The 24,668-nt window shown below is 35.2% G+C and overlaps 1 protein-coding gene across 1 annotated transcript in view; it reads left to right on the top strand.

Annotated features, from left to right (window-relative positions):
- LOC139710583 (cytidine monophosphate-N-acetylneuraminic acid hydroxylase-like) overlaps positions 1-24,668 on the top strand; it is a 136,287-nt gene that overhangs the window by 10,696 nt on the left and 100,923 nt on the right. The window contains exon 4 of the mRNA XM_071622506.1: positions 18,918-19,108. Coding sequence (XP_071478607.1) covers positions 18,918-19,108 — 191 coding nt within the window. The remainder of the gene's footprint in view (positions 1-18,917; positions 19,109-24,668) is intronic.

Below are 24,668 nucleotides of genomic sequence, written 5' to 3'. Positions count from 1 at the left end.
ACTGATCACTATTCTGAAGTTATTCAACCAGGAATAACATTATATTTTAGATTTCAATGACAGAAACACTGAATTTTTGTCACATTTTGGAAACGATCAATGAAAAATTGTGAGGTTATGGCATGGTCAGCTCACTCATTTGCATATCCACTGTACAAGAACTGTTTTGCTGAAATAAGCAAAATTTCAAAATTTCATATCTTGCTTATTTTTCTTATTTAATTTTCAAGATTCTACTCCTAACAGAGTGTGGTTGGAAATGACAAATTCAAGCATTGTCAAGTTTTCCCAAAATTCCCTTAAAAACCACATGAATCCTCCACATGGCCACAGTTTAGTCCAAGAGGTAAAAAGTGCTGAACTTACACAGCAAATCATGACAATCCCCTTGATTTTCCACAATTCTCAACACTCCATTTGCATCAACACTTTTGCTGTAATTTCAGCAAAACTTGGTAAGTGCATCTAGGAGGGTACTTCTGGAGTACTGATATCAGCAGAACAAGTTTTGCTGTAATTACAGCAAATCTGTTGGACCGCTGCAGATGCACAGTGAACACCATGCAGGTGGGGGTCTTTCCTTGCACACTTTTTTTTCGGTCATTTATGTGTTGAAAATAATTGTATTTGGAAAAGACTCCTGAATGTATTAAAAGAGACTTAAAGGAAACCAAAACCCAACAAGAAATGTGGATTGAGTGAAAGCAGCAACACTTGTAGAACACATCAGTGAAAGTTTGAGGAAAATCAGAAAATCTGGTGCGAGTGATGAGTTTTTAAAATTTTTGGTGTTGGAACCCCTGGATGAGGAGACTACTAGAGGATATGATGTCATGCATGGACAACAATATGAAGAAACTGTAAAGGGAATTCCACAAAAAAGTCATTTCTCATGAAAATTACTTGTTCTATCAACTTGTTACTGATACATGTATATTAAAGCATGTATATACATTATATTAAGGGTAGTAATTATTCTCCGTTGCTTCCTGAAAGCGTTTAGTCAAGTGCTCTTTCATTATGCTAGAAAAGTGAGTTTTTGTGTAATTCCCTTTATATTTTCTTTATTGTTGTCCACACATGACATCATAGCCTCTAGTAGACTCCTCATCCAGCGGTTCCAACACCATGTTCTCAAAGGTCTATAGGTCACATATTTATATATATTCCAGATGATCACAATGCACATGATCAGCAAGATAGTGTGTCCACTAGATGTTATGGGACCACTACTTTTATTCCATATCAGATCTGCCAGTAGTCATGTCGCCAAGTCACAACCAGCACCTTTTTGGATTCTAACACTCAATTCCAGAATCCAACAGAAATTTCAAACCTTTGCATTTGGAAATTCTTTACAAATTTTTACTGCCAGTCTGATGAAAGTATCATTCCAGTATCATCCAGTGAAACACCATTAGCCATGGTTCCTCTAAAGTCCCATCCTGCTCTTGACACCATTGTACCAACTGCTCATGCTCATTCTGTGTGAATGAGATGAACTGTACAACTGACGGCTTCCATGTCACCATGATATCTTCTTCGTCAGCAATACAGTATTGCCATAGTATCCTGGTTAATTGATGAGTAGCAATATGTCTTGTTGAGTGACATACATCTCAAAGAAAACGAAGTATACAGATTTCCATATCTGCTAACGCAGGCATGAGGTAGTGCCACAACCAGTACTTCACTGTCAATTTTGGCAGGCCAGAATGAGGTATTTTCTCCAGTAAATTTGTCTTCAAAGTCACAACTCCACATAACCAATACTCTGTACTTGTAGCTACATGTGTATGTGGGAACAGGATTGTACTACAAAGTGTCGTCTGCCCAGTTTGGCTGCTATGCATTTGACTACATACAGTGTATCAAGTTCAACTTGCACAGTCTTCATCCAAGTTCAAGTAGAAAGGCCTACTGTGTAGTTACACAGGGATTAGCTCCTCCATAAACAATCCCTTTAAGGATGCAAACATTTTCCTGTTGAAGCAACTACACCTAAAATGCAAGGCCTGGCCTCAGCTAATCCAAACAGTCAACATGTACTTCATAATACACTATGTTGGATAGGCCTACATGTATTAAAGGTGTACATGTGAAAAGTGTTGTTACAGTGAAGGGAACTCTCTTGCATTCTGTGTTGTGTGTGTTTTATAATGAGCAGGGAGGTGAGGCATGTGTCTCACCTGCCTTGTGCAAGAGGACAATTAGTTTCCAACTATATCACCCTAAAGTGTTACTTAGATAATATATGAAAAATATACAAAAGAATAATAAATGTTCCTTGAAACTTTGTTGTTGTCCTAGTAAATGATGTAATATAGAATAGAACATTTCTAAACAGCTCCAAAAATCTGTTGAAAATTGTGTTTTATAGCATTTCTAAACTAAGTTTAACAAAATTACCTTGGACATACCAAACTATTCTTTATAGCATTTTTGTTAGTCTATGTTGCACACACTGTACACTTCTGTGAAAACTTCAGCTATAAAATGCAACTTTCAATAGAAAAGTAGGGCTGCTATCTTTTCTAACCAATGATAGGCTATTCAGTTGAACAACAGCATAGATGCCAAGTTCAAAGAAATTTTATGAGTGAGAATTTCATGACTCAGCATCTCAGGGAGCGCGCATGTGCATGAGCAAGGGAGCGAAGCGACTGAGCAAGGGAAGGATGTTGAAGGAGGGTGTCCGCCCTCCCACAGTAGGGAGCTTTTTCAATTTTTAGCTGGTCCATACTTAAGTGACTATTTTTTATTTATTTTGAAATACAAAAGGTAAATATGCCTTCACTTGCAGCTCTCACTTTAATCCTTTAAGCTATGCTCCCAATGCGTGAGAAAGATGGGTGTCATGCATGAGATCGTGAGACAGACCAGAAATGTTTGAGTCTCACTCACAATGCGTGAGACTTGGTAGCTCTGCAACAGCAAAGTTTCAATGAGCATTCATTATTTGATCTTCATATGTATCTGCGTGTGTTACGCCAAAATTTTTATTTTATTGGCAAAACTGATTTTACTACATTGCTTCTTTGAAGCAATTTTGGGACAAAGTTATCTCTCATTCAAGTGTTCTACAAAAAGTTTGTATGATATTGGGGTAATGCATTGTGGAAAATAAAGGGACATCCCCGTAGTACTAGTGTTTACTGTGAAAGTGCCCATATAGATTTGGCTCAAAAGATATCAAGAGAACATGTCTATAAGCTTGTCTTGTATCAAAATAATTAGTTGATATACTATTGGTACATATATGTATAAATCCCTCCAAATTATACCCAACTAAGGCCTGCTGTCAATGATGACAAGACGTAAAAACGTGCTGACATGAGTACATACACAGGTATATAATGAGAAAACATGACTTAAGATGATTACATTGCTTGAAATTTAAATTGCTTGATCATCATTAGTGTGGTCATGGATAATATTCCTTATTAATATCTGAAAGCTTACCTTAGCACCAACCATATCATAATTATGGTCATTTTCTTGTAAATGTCATGGTAGTAAAGATAAACACATATTTTTTCCATAGACTCCACTAGGAATAGTCTTTTACTGTGAGAAATATGAATCTAAACTACTTGAGTACATTAAGCAAATATCTACAGGCTTTTATTTCTACATCATAAACATTCTTTCCTGATTGGTTTGACTGCATTTCAGTTGTTACATAAGATTTCAATCATCTCTAGCGATATATTCCACGATGACTAGTTGCATGACATATGTGTGCACGCTACATTTTGCACTGTTGCCTTCTAACGGACCGGTTTGTGAAGCAATCATACCAGATGCCTGTACTTTTGATGGCTACATGTTGTGAATATAGCTACTCCATGAATATGCTGTTTTCATTTTCTTTGTACATCAGTCTTAGCAAGTACAGTCAGGTTCATTCTGTGCAGTTTAAGCCAAGATCAAACAAACTTGCCAACTTCAAGGACAATAGCTGAGGCAGGAGGGAAGTTTGATTTAACCCTGATTGTGCAAACACCAGTCTCCTTCCAGTTCCATATAGATGTACAGTGTATATTCAGCTCTCTTTCATTAGCTCATGGAACAAGACCAAACTTTCTGGAATGCTTCATAGTACTGAACATGCTATGTAGGGAGGTATTTGGCTGCTGTCTGCTCAAACTGCAAAGGCCCATCAGGTGAGACCACAGTAATAGTGAATGATAAATGTGTTGCTTTTATCAGTGTCAGGCAACAGTATTTCTATCTGAATGAAGCAAGAATGTTAATGTTGTTAGCTGACATGTTACTTTTTGCATACCCCTTTGAACTAGTTTTGTTTGCATGCAGAATCACACACATTGTATTGTACCTTGTTACCTCCACCAAAGGGGGAGGTTATGTTTTCATTACAGTTGGTTTGTTTGTTAGTTCGTTCATCAGTTTGTCCGTGTGCAAAATAACTCAATAAGTAGTGAACGGATTGGGATGAAACTTGCAGGAAAGGTTGAGAATGACACGAGTAACAAACAATTAACTTTTGGTAGTGATCCGAGAATTTTTGAAAATTTATGAAGGATTTTGATATTTTGGCAGGTGGGGTCAATGAACTTGAGAGTTCAGGCTGCGCGTATTTGAGGTTTGCATGTATGCACTAAAGCGTGTGCTCTAGTTTCTGCTAGGGCGCGGTGCACCGCACATCTGAGGGTTTAAGACGTTACAAAAGCTTCTATATTGTGAAATTGGGCGACTTTCAGCATACTATAAATACTTCAGCATGCTATGAGTACGTATGGGTGGAAATCGGGGGCCCGTTGCATAAAAGTTACAGTGGTGATAACTTTGCCATCCAATGGTAACCACCATGGCAATAATACTCAACAGCCAATCACAATCAAGAATTCCATTGAAGTTACCATTGTATGGCAAAGTTATCATCATTGTAACTTTTATGCAACAGGTCCCAGTTATCTCTATGGAAGAACAAGATCAGTGATGGAAAAGGGCTGCATGCTTGGTGGAGGTCTGCGCTCTTAGAGTGCTTCTCTAGTTAAATTTGTTATTGAATTACAATGCAATGTGTTCCTATCCATTCAATTTCCAGGTTGAGTAATGAACTTGTATGAATTTTTGAATGATTTGGAAATATATAGTATGCACAAGCCTCAATGATGGAGCGTATCACTTTCAACACCTACATGAAGTTAGATTATATTTGTCTCCCAGACTCAGCTTTTCTTCATTCAAAAGTATTGGGGGGGGGGGGTGAATTCAAATGGATTGAATGGATAATAATGAAGATCTGCATTTCCAATGCATTGATAAAGAGTGCTACTGTATTCTATTACACAGAAATGCAGTTAAAATGTAGTTTGAAAAAAGAGTACAATCTATTTAGCATAACATTGATTTTTTTTTCCTGTTGTTATCAAAATGAGATGAAAAATATGGAATGAATGGCATTTTAATCCTATTCCCACCGGGGGGAGGCATTTTGGCCCCCCTTGACATTTCGCATGATCATTCCACAACGCATGATGCTCTCATTGCAACATTCTATAACTTTTTACTTTCAAGTATCACATAACTTTGCTTTAAAAAGTTTTTGCGACAAATTTTGACAAAAAAAAACAACAACAAAGAAATACATAAGACATTCAATACACAATAAAATTCGAAAGAAGTAATTATTAAGCCAAATTTTTGCTTCAATATCATTGTTACGAATATTGAAAATAGTATGATCACCTAAGAAAAAATTTATTTGTGTGTAAAAAAAATTGCATAAATTTAATGATAGCATTTATTAATATAAGATACATGAATCAAAATGTGAAAAATCGAACTATACAGTCTTGTAGATTACTTTGGCCTCTACCTTAGTGCAAATTTTTGCGAGGATCACGTGATCCACAAATGAGATCTGAAGTGGGGCCAAAAAGTCCCCCCCCCCCCCCCATGATCAATAGAGAATTGTAAGGGTATGGCAACATCAGCTCACTCATTTGCATATATTCATGTCAAATACATGTATGAAAATGTATAAAAACTGTTCTGCAGTCAACAGTTCTGCTTTCAAATGTTTGAAAACTGTTCTGCAAAAATTAACAAAACTTCACAATTTCATAACTTCCCTATTTCATTATTTATCTAATTCTGATAAAAAAAATTTACACTGTTGTCCTCCCGAGTTTTTACTCTTATCATACTATACAGGCTGATTTTACTGAGCATGTGAACCATTTGCAAAGGATGTAAATGTCAAAAAAAGGCAAAGTCCAACATTCTGAAATTTTCACTTTCTTTTTTTTTATTTGTTGCAACAATGGCACTGAAAATAATTCTCATCATGAGTAACACACAGCTAAACATTTGTAAGTAGAAAAGCACTCTGAGAGCGCAGACCTCCATCAAGCAGCTACTTTCCACCGTGATCTTGCTCTTCCACAGAGATCAGTGATTTCCGTCCTCTGAAAAATCGCCCGATTTCACAATATAGTAAGCTTTTGTAACGCCGTAAACCCTCAGATGTGCGGCGCGCCTCGCCCTAGCAGAGATTAGAGTGCGCACTAAAGTGCCTGCATGCAAACCTCAAATATGCGCAGCCTGAACTCCCAAGTTCATTGACCCTTCCCGCCAAAATATCAAAAATCCTTTATAAATTCCCCCAAAATTCTTGGATCACTACAAAAAGTTAATTGTTTATTACTTGTGTCGTTCTCAACCTTTCCTGCAAGTTAATCCATTAATCCCAATCCCAATCCGTTAACTACTTTTTGAGTTATTTTGCGCATGGACAAACTAACTACGTAACAAACCAACGGTAATGAAAACATAACCTCCTCCCTTGGCGGAGGTATATGCCTCAAAAGGTATGCGAATAATTTGCAGATATGTTGTAAATGACCAGAAAAACTTCACAGATTTTGCTATTAACATACGTGAGATATTCTAAAAAACTGTTGAGTTCCATATGGAAGTTCACAAAGATTTCCAGAGCATTATGCACGTCTTGTGAAGGTTATACATGTACACATATGACAAGGCTTTAACACCCTTTTTCAGAGCAAATTATGAGCAGATCATGAACAAATGTGCAAGTGCACAAGAAATTGTCCTATTTTTGTTGTTTTATTTTAAATCAAAAACTAAAAATGGACACCCACAAATATTTCACAATGCTTTCAATCCCCTGCTTAGGTTTTGCAATCATTTGGAAACTATTAAAAATGTGAATGTTGAAGTTTGCTAGTTTTTCATTCACATCCTTTGCCAGGTTTACAAGCTCTAAAATCAGCTTGAACCTGGAATGGAATTCCTGCTTAATAGCAAATGTTACAAAACAGTGCAACAAGGCACTAATATGTGATCTGTGGTAGACTTACCATTATTGTGTAGGACTTAAAGATTTGAATAGAAATAATATTGTAATTAATTAAGGATACTTGTAGAAAACTTCTCATACAATTAGGAATCGAAGGAGCACGCATTTTGTATTTTGCTTGTTTACAACTTTGTTTAGTCTCTGGCATCAGAGCAATGTTAAGCTTTAAGGGAAGAAAATGAAAATGAAAATTAATGTAAAAATATGTTGCAGTACATTATTGTAAGCTTTACAGAGCAGCATACTGTTGCTTTGTGAAAGAATACATGCTGCAGTTTTTGCAGAACTCTCCTCAGTACAAATTTTAACTCTTCTCATTTGTTCATTTCATTTCTAGGGTATCAGTTTGATGGATTCCAGCTTCACGCAACATCACCAACAAGCAGCATCAGTCCAAAGTTTGATGTAAATCCAGGGGCATAATGGTCGCACCTTCAAGTATCTGGTAGTTTAACAGATGCATCAGTTAATACAGAATGCATACTAGTGTGCCACATGATTTAGGGTAGTACAGATCATTATAACATAAGAGTTAAAAAATCTATATGGACATATGGGTTGAGTGAATGCAGCAAAATAAAATAAGTAGAACATAACAGTGAGAGTTGGAGGAAAATCGGACAATCCGTTCAAAAGTTATGAATTTTGAAGTTTCTGCTCAGCCACAGCTCGATGAAAAAACGATAGCTTATGATGTCACATGTGTACAACGATATAAAGAAAGACTAAAGAAAATTCAACATATTCCCATTTTTTTCGCATAACACAAGAACACTCAACTTCTCTCTGTCAGAAGACAGGGGGAATAATATTACCCTTATCATACTTCAGTAACAGGTCGAAGAAAAGCACACTTTATTAAAAAAGTCAAGTTTTGTGAAATTCTCTTTTTTATTTTCCTTCAATCGTTGTATGCAAGTGACATCATACACCAACACTGTAGCAGTCTTCACATCCAGCAGTGACTGTGCAGATACTTAAAAAATATCATAACTTTTAAATGGATTGTCTGATTTTTCTCAAACTTTGTGTTCTACTAATACTGCTGCATTCTCTCAATCCTTATGTACATGAAGGTGGACATGTCCTTAATATTTGCCTTATCACAGAATGATACAAAGTGTGATATATAAATCCAAGGAGGTTAAAAAGAATGGAGTCACAACCATCTTATATCCTTTGCCAGATGTTCGATGCTGCCACTCAAAATATTTAAAGCATGTGCCAAACTGGGTTTGCCGCGCAGATAGGAATACAATGGACTCGTGTCTCATTGTATCGCCAGCCACTCTCTGGGGAAGATGTGTACTGGTATCTTTGTGATGGTAATTACTTTTTGCTATCCCTTCTTATTAAGGACAGGTGATATAATTATGATGGTTAAGACACAGGGATGCGCAAATAGAAATAAAAAAAAAAAGGAAATAAAGATGAAAATTACCAGACTGCACAAGTGTCATCGAAACCAGACATAAAACTTTTTGTGAACATGAAACAGCGATTTCTAACGCCATGCCTTAAATCCTAACTGTACTTGGTCTCGTATTATGAAGAGTTAGAATTGATTGCAAAATTGACTTCTATCATAAGTCTGTGGCAGCAATTTAAAATCAATTTTATCTTTTGATTAAACAGGGTCCTAGACTATTTTGACCCATGGAGATACAAAGGTACAAGACACCGTTTTTGTTAGTATCGCATAATGCGTTGCCATGACAATGGCAAATTTTCTTTATAAATTATTGATTGAACTACTCTCATTTTTTGAGCAATTAACCCCAAATGTGGCATGTGTAACTCCTATCAAAAGAAGATGTGCAAGACACTTTCTTCATTGGTATCGCCTGGTGCATTGCCATAACAACAGCAAATTAAAAATAAAATACAGAATGTTGTGGATGGAACTACTCTTTCATTTTTTGAGTAATTGACCCCAAATTTGGCATGTATGTTCACTTTCAAAGGAAGATGTGCAAACGCTTTTTGTTAGAGTTGCATAATGCATTGTCATGGCAACAGCAAATTTTGACAAAATCTTATACATTGTGGTTGATCAAACTATTCTATCACTTGTACAGCAATTCAGTTCAAATTTGGGATAAAAGATGCCGTCAATGTAAGGTGTAGTTGTGCAAGATGCCATTGATGTATATGTGAACAAATATGTTGCCATGGCAACAGCAGTTTTTGTACCAATCATACCAAAAAAAAGTGGATTAACCTAACTCCCTGTGTTTTTGGAGTACTTGACTTGAATTTTGGCACATATGTGACGACTACTGTGCAGAAGTGCAGAACACATCTTCTATCTAGACGTTTATCAATACGTTGCCTTGGTAACAGCATTTTTTTCACTGAAAAGCATACCTTTATATGCTTTTTAGCTACCTCCCTAAATCTTTGAGCATTTAGTTTGAAATTTAGCCCATGTGACTGCTATGATAGATGTGAAAACTTTATCTTTGGTTATTGTTGAATGATGCATTGCCATGGTAACAGCATATTTTGAATGAAAATCATCCAAAATTACTGTGGATTCAGTCAACTTCCTCAGTCTTTGAGCACTTGGCTTGAAATTTTGCATATGTGACCACTATAGTACGTAGATATATGCAAACTTGAATCTTTCATCATTGTTGAGCTATGCGTTGCCATGCTAACAACATTTTTTTCATTAAAAAGCATACAAAAATACTGTGGATTCAGCCAACTCCCTCAGTCTTTTAGCATTTAGCTTGAAATTTGGCCCATGTGACCACTCTGGTATGTACAAAATGTGGATGTGCAAACTTAATTTTTTTGCCATTGTTGAACAATGAATTGCCACGGTAACAGCATATCTTGAATAAAAGTCCTACGAAAATACTGTGGAAACAGTTAACTTCCCTAGTCTTGGAGCATTTAGCTTGAAATTTGGCACATGTGACTGCTGTAGTACAAAAATGTGCAAATTTAATCTTTTGTCATTGTTGAAGTATGTGTTACTATGGTAACAACATTTTTTCCCTATAAAGCATACAAAATATTGTGGATTCAGCTTACTCCCTCAGTCTTTGAGCATTTAGATTTAAATTTGGCACATATGACTGCCATGCTACACAGATGTGCAAACTCGATCTTTGGTCATTGTTGAACAATGTGATGCCCAATGGTAACAGCATAATATTTTCAATGGAAATCGTGCAAAAATACTGTGGAAACCTCCCTAAGTCTTGAGCATTTAGGTTGAAATTTGGCACACGTGACCGCTATGTTATGTAGATGAGTGAACTTACAGGTGTTTTAAAGGTGAGTAAAATAATATTTCTACAGGGTCACTGGCACCTCCATGCCTTAAATTGTCCCTGATGTTGGGGACTTAATTAATAATTTCATGAATTTTTACATGCAAAAATAGATAAATAAATGAATAAAATGAATACAAACACTTAAAATATGAGAAAGAGCAAAGAAATCATTTGCAAAGCTCATCAAATATTTTGAAAGAAAGAAAAAGTATCCATTTTCCTCCATTTTGATTTGTTTTTGAGTCGGTCCCTTTTGTGTTTTATTGTTTTTCTATAAGTTTGTTGAGTAAGCCTCATAATCATGTGAAAGTATAAAAACAGCTAATTATCTCTATTTAGAAAGACTAACCACCTTTCTCAGAAGGAAACTTTTGTGAGGTATTTTTTTATTTTGTTTTATCTGTTCAATCAATCAATAGGAGCAGTTTCATAAAATTTGAACAATTATTATTCATAAGGCCTGACTGTTAGTCATTGAAGCTATTTAAAAGTTAACAATATGAATAAATTATTTTGAATGAAATTGTGTATGTCTTTTATTTATCCTAAGTTTGTATCATCTGAGCAATTCATATCCAAGATGCCATAATGATTGCAGTGTTTTTGAAATGACGAGAAAGCACATGCAGCATACTAGTATTTTGCATGACTTCTGTCTGTAAATGTACATGTATATTGCCCTAGATTTAACTGTCAGTATTCTTCTTTTCTGATAAAGCATTTTTCTTTTTCTTGTATGAATTCCCATTTGTATTACAAACGCTACATATCAAGTACCAAACTGTAACACCCCCCCCCCCAAAAAAAAAATGGAAATAAAGAAATGTATTTCAACAATAAACACAAATCTTACTATATCATTTACAATTATTTGGTATCTGTTGATAGATGTACTGAGATATGCTTTGTGGAGTAAAGAGGAAATAGAATGAAAGACAAAAAATTGAGTTGATGAGTGACTTGTCTTACTTCTGTCAGCTATATCATGGAGAGTGAAAGCCTAAACATGTTTGAAATCCATCATATGAGACAAAGTCATCGCATTTAGTTGACAATAAGGTGAGGATTTACATACTAATATTGTCAATTTCAACAAACCATGACATATGCATAATAAAAAAAAAAATCATAAACATGATTAGGTCCTACAATATGCACTCCAGCATCTGTCCAAAGGCCTATATAATTTTGCTGAAATTACAGCAAAATTTGGTCTGCATGACCTGCACATACATCATGTTTCCTGAGCATGTGTGATGGTCCAAGAGATTTGCTGTAATTACAGCAAAACTTGTTCTGCTGATATCAGTACTCCTGAAGTAAGTACCCTCCTAGATGCACTCACCAAGTTTTGCTGAAATTGCAGCAAAACTGATGATGCAAGTGGATTGTTGAGAATTGTGGAAAATCAAGGGATTGTCATGTTTTGCTGTGTAATTTCAGCACTTTTCACCTCTTGGACTAACCTGTAGCCATGTGGAGGATTCATGTGGTTTGTAAGGGAATTTTGGGAAAACTTGACAATGCTTGAATTTGTCATTTCCAACCACACTCTGTTTCCTTTTTTTTATCAGACTAACTTGTTTTTGGACTGGATTTCCCCTTTAAAGGGGAATAATACTCAAATATACAGTCAGCTTTGTCTATTGTGGTCACTCAAGGGAGACAAGAAAAGTTGCATGCTGCTATAGGCAGGTGGCTGCTATACACAGGGTCTTTAACCTAACACAGCTTTCCGCGGGGGGGGGGGGGGGGGGGGGGGGGATTTTAGTGGCAGTGTTATATGGCAGGTGGCCACTATAAATAGGTGGCTTCCAAGGCAGGTTTGACTGTATATGGGTATTGACTGAATCCTGCAATATTACTTGTAGAATACATCAATGTGAGGAAAATTTGACTATTTCTTTGGAAGATTTTAAAGTTTCACTGACTGCCATTGCTGGATGGGAAGGCTATAACACTGTGAGACATCACTGCAGGACAATATCTACACCAAATAGAGAGAATTCCACAAAATGTGATTTTTTTATGAAGTGTACACATTCTCTGCAAGGGATTGTATGGTAGTTGTTTTAATACTGAAAGTTAAACAAGAATGATAATTTTTGAATGACTTTGTTCGATGATACTTCAAACTTCACTGATGTGTCCTGAAAATATTGCAAGACCCTCCTGGGCCAAATAACTTTGCAAACATTTAGTCAAATTAAAGAGTTTCCCTTTTTTTTTTGAAAATAGATTAAATGTCATTTGTCAACATTTGAAGTCTGTTACTGTTTAAGGCAAAATAGAACCATTCCAGTAACACCTCACTTGTAATATAACAACGAAGATTTGTGGAGTTATGATCAGAATATCCTGAACTTCTCATTTTCTTAGTTATTTAGCAGCTTTAATCACAGATATCTCAACAAGAATGGAGTGAACTAGTTTTGCAATTAAACCGTTCAATTGTGTACAAAATTGAGCCTGATAACATGGACTTAGGAAACCTTTCATGTCATAGCACTATTCAGAATCACATGTGCCTTAGCCCATTGAGGACGGACTGACTTTGCTACAACACACATTTCCCATAAACGCCTGCCCAAGTATACTCGGGACTCGTCCTCAATGGGTTAACATATCAGGTCAATTTGAGACAGACACATCAACTTTGATTGATTTTTTTTTCTTTCTTGAGTAGGACCCTCATGGTATGTTGCTTATTTTAAGATCACTTTACTTTAGTTTTGCCAAGTACAGGCTTTTTGATAATTCTGCTTCCAAAATAAACAAATATAGGAGAAAGAGAATTTAACATATTTTCCGTTTTCTGACATAATGAAAGAGCACCTGACTTTCATGTTTCAGAAGGCAAGGGGAATGACATCACCCTTGATGTATGTCAGTAACAAGTGAAGGAAATTAAATCAGTATTAAATCGTGTATCAATAATTGTTGACTCTGCATCATGATTACATATTGGATGGGTCAAATGGGAAAATTATTCCTGAAAAATTTTCCAGATTCTGACAAATCAACTCAAAATCTGCATATTATTCAAATAAAATTCTTTCAATGTTGAATAAATGTCGCAAGACATGGCTCCACTTTGTTAGAAAGCATAAGATGTACGGTATTTTCTTTGTCTGAATAAAGGTCTACACTTTATAGAAACCAACATGACAATGGTACAGACTCAGGCATATTAAAGGTCCCTTTTACCTTTGGGAGCAGTGATTTTAAAAATGTTCGAGGTCACATAAAAATTTGATGCATACATGTAGGTCACCTGTATCACAAATCATCCTACCATATAAACATTTCGCAGTAAAGCCTAAAATATAAGGAGATATCAGTATTTTTCTCGATAAACTGTAACTGTAGACAGTTTAGTCTGGAAACATTTTTATTAAAACTAATTGTTCACATTTTTTACATTTAACAATAGAATACTTAACATTGATTTTACTGATTCAAATTTTTACAGTGGTTGTTTCTATCCATAACTCATATTTTTAAGAACTATTTTAAAGTGCTATTGCTGGGTTTTTGTTTCATGTGCAAATGTTAAATAATGCCTTTAAATCTCAGATAGTAAGGTGTCGGTCTTCATTGGGTGTAAAACTTGGAAGATATGCTCCTTTAATGAGTAGACCTACAGAATTCCATGAATATGAGTCTTTCACAATCCTACACCGTATGTCCCCGTCCCCCCCCCCTCCCCTCAAAAAAAAAAATTACTATGTCCAGGACCCTCTGCAATGATAACTGTAAAAATAGTTAATCAATCCAACTATTTCAGTGTATAGAACTATAACTTATTACCCACATCTTTCAGAAAACCCCATCCAATTTGCTTCAGTGGTCAAAGAGAAATGAGGATCTTTGTAGAGCATATCAGGAATCCCTTCCCTCAAAGTTCTGTCCATTGTGTTCACACACCAATATGTAGTTCCAAGAGCATCCAAGCAGTAAACTCGGAAGAAATAAACCCATGGCATGCTTTACAACGATCCATATTTCTCTGTGACCACTTAACCAAATTGAATGGGGTTTTTTGCTATATATAGGTACTGGTAATAGTGGTAAGATGTTATGTCTTTAGACCCTGAAATATCATTTGGACAGTTTTGTTATATTGAAAGTTTTTGATGTGGAAATCTGATCGTATTTTTCTTCTTTTTTTTGGGGGGGGGGGGGGAGGGGAAGGATGACATACTGTACATTACTGTTCAAAGAGAAAGAGGGAAAAAAGCAATGGATGGGCTGAAGGCAACAGTCAAGGGGCGTGTAATTCAGAGAAAACGAGACTCTGACTTAATGATGAGAATTCCTCAGTCTGTTAGTATTGTATGACATCTGGTACTGTACATGTAGCTCTCTCTGTTAGGTAGCCAGTATCATTGATTCACTGTTCCAATTAGCTTTTAACCCAAGTTTGAGATCAGTTAGTTTTGGTTTACATTCTCCATCCTTTCTCAAGTCTGGAAGTCTGAAGGTATTAATAGTTTTTTTTTTTTTTACTCTCAAGCTGATATTTGAGAATGGAGAAAATCAATATTAACCAGTCCTATATATTCGAATGACAGGTGTTACCTGATGCCAATGGCTGTTTTTCTTCATACTCTTCTGTTTTTATGAAAAAGTGGTCGTTTTGAATACGTAACTCATCTTTCAACCTTTTTTTTCCTACTGATTACATCTGTAGCTCTGTTTTTATTGCTTATGTTTGTCAAAGTAATTCAATATTTTCAATTTGAGTTAGTTACACTAATTAAATCCCATGTTAGAGATGTTTTCAGTCAAGACACCATTGCTCTGATATCGAGGTAAATATGGTAAGGATTTACCCCTTTCTCCTGACAATATTAAAGCTTCGCTTGCCAAGTTTTTTCTCAGACATTCATGTGACCAACAGGGGAGGCCATGGCTATAGAATAGGGATTAGGGGGATTAGCTAATCTCTATTCATTGACCATATAGTTTTCTAGACATATTTATCATTCTGCAAACGAAGCACACTTACAGTTAAAAGCATGTTATGCACTTGAAGACAAAAGTCTGGCTCAAATTTTCAGTTGGGATTAAGTCGTGCTGAAATTTTGTCACCTTTCAGTGTTTGTAGTTTTAAAGTTAGAGTCAATACAATCCCCTCATGTAAGCTATTTCTTTGTGAGAATTTGTCAGTCTGTTTCATTTTAAGACATCTGGTCCTGTATCTCCAGTATCATTTATCAACAGTTCCAATCAGTTTTTGACCCAAATTTTGATTGATTAGTTTTGATTTTCATTCACCGCCTTTTCTCAAGTCTATATACTCAATAGTTGTGAAAGCATTAGGGTTTAAAACAGAAATCTGAGATGCAAAAAAGTCAACATATTGAAGTTCCAAGCAAAGCTGAGAATGTAGAACAGTCAACATATTGAAGTCCTAAGCAAATTTTATAGTATGCCATGTGCTGTTTGTCGTCATGTTTCTCTTCTTCTTGTTGGAAAAACTGATATTTCCTTGCCAAACTGATCTTTGAAAGTTTATCCCAGTCTGCTACATATAGGCGTACATTTTTTTCTCTCTTTTTCCCATTGCTTATACAATGTATAAGGTGATATCAAATGTATTGATTTTTTTTGTGTGTTTCATCAATATTTATTAGTATTCATAAATGATGATATTAATGTATTGTACCAAAGAACATGCAGTTTTACAGTCTAGTTTTTCTTTGTTGTTTGTTTGGTTTTATTTCTGCATTTTTCATCACTTCGATTCAAAATGACATCATGAATAGTATTTTTTCTAAACATTTTCAATATAAGATAACATCATCAATGATATTTTTCAAAATTACAGACAAGAGAATATACAGTGCAAACATAACTTACAAATCTATTATCAACAATGATAATTTACACCAGATTAAAGGGAATGTTAACAAGGAGAAAAATGCTTCAGACCACATATCGTAAGCGTGTGCTTGAAATGATAATAGGCCTGAGTGACCTGTTGCTGTTACTCTCTGTTGATACGATTGTTTGCTTGACGTGTATCTTAATTTGAACACCAAGTGAAAAAGAATGAACTACAATTAGCCTGGGATTTTACCTCGCATATCAACTGATTACTGGTCATCAACACTGCCACTGAGCTGAAGCCAATTCAATGCAGTATCACAGTCAATAACAGTCAGTTCTCAGAACGCATAATACTGCTCTATGCGTGTACAAATGGAAACAAAATCTTTTGAATATTTTTCTCTATTCACATATAATTAACAGTTATCAAAGATTAAGTTTTTAACACAGATTTGAATTTATCAAAGTATGAAATGCATTTAACACTGAGAGGGATGTTATTCCATAATGATGGTCCCATTTTTCCAAAAGCCCTATCACCAAATGTCTTAGATTTGACACTTATTTCAAAGTGGAGATTTTTTTTTTAAATGTTGAGCGCAGATTACAACCAGGATGATATGGCTTGATGAGTTCACTGAGGTATGCAGGGGCATTTCCATGAAAAACATTTGCATGCAAGTGTCAAAATCTTAAACCTGAAACCTAATAATGTTTGAGGGCAAGTCCAAGCTATTTGATCACACAAGACTGAAAATTCAAAATGGGTCAATCTACATAAACTTGGTATTATTTTAAAGCTAAGAAGTTAAAATACATGAATTTCAAAAAGAAAAGTAAAAATCCTTCCGCATAGCCAGCAATAAATTAATTAATCTGCATAAATTAAGATTTAGAGTAATGCGTGGGACATTCAAAAATTCTGCATTTTAAAATATATCTTTCAATTTTTACAAGTTTTTATGAAAATAAGTATGGTGACCTTAAGTCTGACTAACAAGTTATCATGACTGTTTCAGTTTTGACATTTCAGTTTCTCAGCTGATTAAATATGCAAATGAGGGATGGGCCAAAATTAGCATGTCCCACGCGTTACTTTTTTAGGTCATTATTTCTCATTTGCATAAAAGTTAATGATTTAATTGACTTGAAACTTTCAAAAGACCAAATTCACAATGGACCTAATCATATCCAAGAGATAAATGTCATACTTGCAATTTTCAATTAAATTTAGTAACGCGTGGGACGATTTGTGTACAAGTCAATGGAAGTGTACTAAATCTTAGTCTTCTATGGTAAATGTGTACATTATTGCGGGATTTTTTGTAATTTTCTGATTTCTGACTTGAAATTTGGTGAAAAGTTCCACTTTGGATAAATAATTCACAAAAGATCATTACATGCTATTTTCAAGGTCACATTCAAAGTCAAATGTCAAAAAATAAAGGATAACACAGGCATTTCATGTTTTTTATTATATCTATTGTTCTGATGGGTCTAAATCATTTGAATTTGCAAGAAATTATTAGAAATACATCTATTTAGATAATTAGTACCCCAAATTAAAGTTTCTCTGAGCAAATGTGCAATTCACATCACAATATTCATAGTGACAAAAATGTCCCACGCGTTACTATACCTATCTTTCTATAATTGACCTTGAGAGAAAACAGTTTCATGATTTTTTCTGAAATGTTTTGTTTAAGGTACAGTTATTGCTGTAGAAAAAGATGTTTGTAATGATTTTATAGTATACCAAGTATTTTCACAATAATTGAGATAAAAGTAAAAGAAGAAAAAAGGACAATTTTTGTGGTCCCACGCGTTACTTGAGAATAAATTTGCATAAATTGAATACTGAATGCGTGATTCTGATTATTTCTATCGTTTTGAACGAAGATACCTACTAGTTATCAAAAGCAACCCAACATATGAAATTTCAATCTTAACAGTGCAATATAGGGCTAAATCTTCTTGTGATGTCCCACGCGTTACTGGTGCAAAATAGCTTGGACTTGCCCTTGAAGAAATACCCACTGTCTCACCTCTTGTACATTTTCTCTTGGCCTTATTCATAATTCATCAGCCCCCAGTATTTAAAGGAAAGATGTACATCACATAAAGATTTACATAAAAGTGTAAGTGTTCACATGAATTCCTGCTCCTCTAACACATAATTACAAGCTTCGTAAGTAACTTCTTTCCTATGAGTGTAAGATTGTGAAATTGAATCAGAGAGATCAGGAGTGATATGCATAATATTTTAGCAGTTTTAGCAGATTTTTTTTTTCATTGATTGATTGATTGATTGATTGATTTTTCTTATTTTCTTTTAAGGGGAAGGGATTTCAGCATTGTTGTTGGTTTCTGTGTATTTGTTTGTTTGATGTGTACTTCTCCAGATTGTTGCTATTACCTGCACCCTCTCCATTTGTTTTTATCAGCTGACATACTTCACCCATGCCTGCATGGAGTTGAATCTGGGTGGCACTATCATGTTCACCGACCCGTGGCTGACCGGTCCAGCCTTTGCCAGAGGCTGGTGGCTGATGCATGAACCTCCTGCTGACTGGCTTGACCGCTTGTCCAAGGCTGACTTCATTTATATCAGCCATGTCCACTCAGACCACCTCAGGTAAATAAAGTGACTCCTTCAACTTCTAGCAACAATTATGACAATATTTTATAAACATTTGTTTTTTTAATAATACAAATTATTACACCCTTCTAACTCATCAAAAATCACATCTGTGACAAAGTTTATGTTAAAAACATATTTATGAAAAATTTGGCAATTTCGTAAAATTGTAAACCTCCACGTCAAAATTTCAGAATCGTCAAATCACTGCAACTAAGATACCATATCAATTTTCATAGATTGTATTTTTAGGGAATTTTCTTGATTTCAATTTGTTATGTGCATTCTAAGAGTTATGGGTATTGAAGTTTGAGGCTAATTTTCCTCTCATTTTCAGTTAAAAATTAGCCAAAATATACCTTTGATTTATCTCCTGAAGAATTCAGAACTGGTTGTTGATTCTTGTTATTGTATGAATCTTTTTCTTTTTGTATATAAGTGTTATCTATCCTGAGGGTCGTATTCTGAGAAATAATTAGAGTTAAATCAGCGCTCAACAAGTGATATCCTTTTCTGAGAGCTCAATTAAGTAGGAGGTTCATTAACCCGTTCCATACTTAATTCTGAAATCCCCATTGATTTAATACACAGGCCACCAGGTTCCGTATGGAACGGGTTAACATCATTGGTTGTTGATTCTTGGTCTTGTATGATTCTTTTTCTTTTTGTTTATATCACGTGTTGTTTATCCTGAGTGTGGTATTCTGAGAGATAATTAGAGTTAAATTAGCACTCAACAAGTGATATCCTTTTCGGAGAGCTCAATTAAGTAGGAGGTTCATTAACCCGTTCCATACTTAATTCTGAAATCCCCATTGATTTAATACACAGGCCACCAGGTTCTCGTATGGAACGGGTTAATAACCATGATTGTTGATTCTTGGTCTTGTATGAATCTTTTTCTTTTTATATCACGTGTTGTTTATCCTGAGTGTGGTATTCTGAGAAATAATTAGAGTTAAATCAGCGCTCAACAAGTGATATCCTTTCCTGAGAGCTCAATTAAGTAGGATGTTCATTAACCCGTTCCATACTTAATTCTGAAATCCCCATTGATTTAATACACAGGCCACCAGGTTCTCGTATGGAACGGGTTAACATCATTGGTTGTTGATTCTTGGTCTTGTATGAATCTTTTTCTTTTTGTATATATCAAGTGTTGTTTATCCCGAGTGTGGTATTCTGAGAGATTGTTAGTCAAGAGTTAAATCAGCACTCAACAAGTGATATCCTATTCTGAGAGCTCAATTAGGTATGAGGTTCAATAACGACCGTGACAACAAGTGTTTTGGGAGGAAAGTCGTGTGCACTTGCACTTATCAATGCCCATGTGCCGCTGAGAGGACTTAATTACAGAGATAATGGTAAATTGGTGTTCTGAGTGCGTGATTAGTAGTGAAAATCAATCAAAAATGTAATTATACCTACGGGCCCCATTCAAGGAATTTAATCAATTTGTGTGATATGCTTAAAGAGGATGACAACTTTGTGTGTACAGGTGAAGGGTTGTAGTCACAGACTGTAATATGCAGATAGTTCTTTTGTTGTAATTGCAGGGTTGGGCAAGTTCGCATCCGGGGCTTAATCTACAAATCATGATATCCGTGTCTAGCAATGGGTGTGATTGGATGGAATAATGATTTGATAGGAGGAACTTAAGATAATATTTAAGACATCAGAATACTGATTTTGCTTTACATTAAGGTGCTACATACATATAGCACCTTAATGTTGCTCAAAATCTTGTATGAACTTCCTGATTTACATACGATTACAAAGTTAATTACATACTTGACCAAGGCCTCAGAATACTGCATCATTCCAATAATATTAATTTGAATAGATTGTTCAATAAGATATGGAAACACATGCATGATTTTGGCCATTCCCAATGAACCTGCCCTTTTGGTCTTTTTTTCATGTCTACTTTTGATGTTTAGTGCATTTCCTTTTTTTTAATGTGAATAGATATTTCTGAGTGGGTGAATGGACCATGATAAATGTACAAAATGAGATCCACGATATCATGGATATGCTTAATTCTTCCAAGTGTCTTTGGCTAATACTATATATTCTTTAAAAAATTGTAATAACTACATACCATGTCTATTGCAGAAAAAGTAAAAATACTGTTTTCTTCAAAAAGTGTTCCTATCTTTACGGCTTTCATAATACTGCAATGCTATTCACGAGGTTAGCATTCCTTTTGCACATCATGTGTGAGTTATCTTGAACCTAAAGTGATTTAAATCTCTTGATAGCACTGAGACTGCTTGCATGAATGCCTTGTGAACTTTGACCTCCAGAGGAAAGAGGAAGTAACATTGTTACAAATCCATTCTAAAACTAAAAGTAGTTAAACAGTTCAGCAGCACAGTTAAGAAAAAAAAATCATTTTCATTAGACTGAAGTGAAGATGTGTACATTGTAATTCAGTTTATCATGAAAATAGTTCCAATGACATTCAAATGTCATTTTGGGATATGATATTGAGTGCAGCCATCTTCTGTGAATCATTTCATCTGTGTCAGGGTCATTTATATCAGCACAAGATAACAAGAGCCTCGCTTTGTTATATTTGAGTCCCATGTTGTTTTAGTTTTCAGTCTACCAACATATTTGTACAAGAACATAAAACTGCTGAGAGGCTCAATAAGTGGTAGGCCTATATACCAGCCTGGAGACAAATTGTTTGCATTGAAATTGATCATGCTGGAGAAAGAAAACATGTGAAGCAAATGGCATTGAAGAGGAATGGACTTCATGGGAAATGGACCTGCATCCTGCATCACTTTCATTGGAAAGTCCAGACGAGAAACTAAGTTCTTTTATTTTTACTTGCCGTAATGGGTACATTACAGACAGCCATTTACGCACCATTATGAAAACAAGACATTGCCACAGATTTCATAATGCCATTTTTATCACTACATGCACACACACACACACATACACACACACACATTCATACACATTATGTTTCTTTATCATTAAAGGGCAGTGGTACTCTAATGCACAAAATGTGGATTGAGTGAATGCAGCAGTGTTAGTATGGCACATAATGAAGTTTGAGGAAAATCTGACCATCTGTACAGAAGTTACAAATTTTTGAAAGTTTTGATGCCACCATTGCTGGGTGAGAAGACTACAAGAATTTGTGATGTCACTGCCGGACAACAATATAAAAAAATATGAAATGAATTCCACAAAATTTCATTTTTCATAGGAAACACACATTTCCTGACTTGTTACTGACACATGTTATGGGTAATATTATCCTCCCTGCTGTCTGAAAAGATAAGTCAAGTACTCTTTAATTATGCTTGATAAATGAAAATGAATGGAATTCTCTTTATGTTTTCTTTACTTTGATGTTTTCCAGTGATACTTCAAACTGTGATATTCATCTCAACAAGCAGTGTTGGCACTGAAACTTAAAAAAAAAAAGATAACTTTTGACAAGATTATCTAATTATCCTCAAACCTCACTGTTGTACTCTGCTACATTGTTGCTTTCCCTCAATCCATATCTTGTGCATTTGCGTACCGATGCCCTGTAATGATAAAGAAACATTTAATGCATATGACTGTGAGTGTGTTTGTAGTGATAAAAGTGGCATCATAAAATTCGTTGCGTTGTATTGTTTTCATAATGGTGTTTTAATGGATGTCAGTGAATGAATCCATAATGCCAAGTAAAGTCAAAAGAGGAAGTAGTTTCTTTTTGAAGGAAGGTAATTTTTGATGCCGGTCCTTACTATTTGATATCCTACCACTTTTTCCGATCTGAAGTGAGATGCTAGTCAGTGTAGTTTAACCGCTGAAGACGAGTCCCAAGAATACTCAGGCATATGTCTATGGGAAATATGTGTTATACCACAATCAGTTCGTCCTCAATGGGTTAAATGGGTTAAGCATCCTAGGGCGATAGCTGGCTTGGGCATCCACATAATCTTTGAAACCAATGTTAATGAAGAAATCCACTCCCAAGTGTCATCAATTACATAAGAAAGAAAAAAAACATTGCAAAAATAATCAAAACTGGATAAGGAAGCTATGACATTCTTAAATTTCATTCTTTTTTTTGTTCAGAAAACACTTCTTGACCAGTTGTTGTGAATATTCAAATCAGCAAGTTGATGATGTCATGCTCTCACAATTTCTTATTCATTTTATATACAGAAATGAATTTCTGATTTTTGTTTTTGTGTCAGCAAAAAAGCAGTGAATATCAAAGTAGCAATTCAAAAGAATGCAGATGGGGATGAGAAATACAAAGTTTGTGTATTTTTAATATTGGCATTTTGAAAAAAGTAAATAGTACAAAAATCCTGACAAATCTAATGGACACAAGAAGAGAAACCACTTCCTTTTTTTTTACTTGGCCTGATAGTTTTGGCTCACTGGAATGTGTGCATTGGTTTCACGAGATTCATGTTTCATGAAAATTCCCACACAATGTTTTCAGTTTGCAGACTTTTTTTCTTAGGCATTTCCTGTGTGGGTGGACCTGTGAGCATGCATGTCATGCCAGCCTTCTCAGAAACTTGATTTCCAAGTTGTTAATGACACTTTTATAGAAAGACGGTAATAAAGGGATTTTTTTTTTGAGCTGTGAATAGTGCCCGGAATTTAAGAAGGTGAACACGCGGTACTCAGATATACTCAGAAACAAGGCCCCCAGGTCTCTTTTCTAAAAAAGAAACAAAATCAGAAATGATTTTTGCTAAGCAAAATAATTTTGTACCTGTACTTTTGATGATTTTAGTGTTCCTATGAAGACTTTGTTTACTGTAGGCTTATACTCTTATTTTCAGAGTATCCATTCTGTTAAATACATGTAGGCCTATATCAACAGACTTGATTTTAGAGATCAGTCTATAGCCAAGAATTATTGAACCTTTGGAATAACAAATCTTTGAATTTCATTTTCAGATTTTTAAATGAACCTTTAGAATGAGGAACACCATCCGCCATTAAGACATCCTAAAAAAAAAACATGTTTCTGGCTCAGTCAATATCAGCTGCATGCTCCCCCCCCCCCCAATTATTTGTAAATCATCTTAACATAACAGAGACTTGATACTAAGGACAGGTGTTAATTCTTTTGCTTTTTTTCTGGTACTCATCAAAAGAGGAAGTTTAGGGAAGATCTGCACATGCATAGTGTCTTACAGGTTAATTGGAGATTTGCTGTTCTATGGGCTCATCATGTTGGTGTGTTTACATAATGTGGCTGCCACTCAAACTGTTGCATGAAAAATATGACAGTCATAAATTCCATGAGCTTTAGATTTAGATCCGGCTTTGATGAAACTTGTGGCATATTCTTTATGGTACTTCCTCAATTAAACACGAATGATTGAAGCCAAGTTAAGCATGACATAAGAGTGTATATTTAATAACCATTGTATTTTTGATATATGATCCCAGCTGTCAATTTTTCATACATCTTAAGTTAGTTGGAGGTAAATGCTCTGATTTAGATTCTCCTTCATAGTCACCTGACACTTATCTCTGTTTCCTGTTCCTCTACAATCACCTGACACTTAATCTG

The sequence above is a fragment of the Diadema antillarum genome, unplaced genomic scaffold, assembly GCF_040938485.1.
Source record: "Diadema antillarum isolate AM-2024a unplaced genomic scaffold, OU_Dant_1.0 seq00001545_RagTag, whole genome shotgun sequence".
Taxonomy (NCBI): Eukaryota; Metazoa; Echinodermata; class Echinoidea; order Diadematoida; family Diadematidae; genus Diadema; species Diadema antillarum.
The sequence above is the reverse complement of the archived record's forward strand: the minus strand, read 5'-3'. Positions and strand labels throughout refer to the sequence as shown.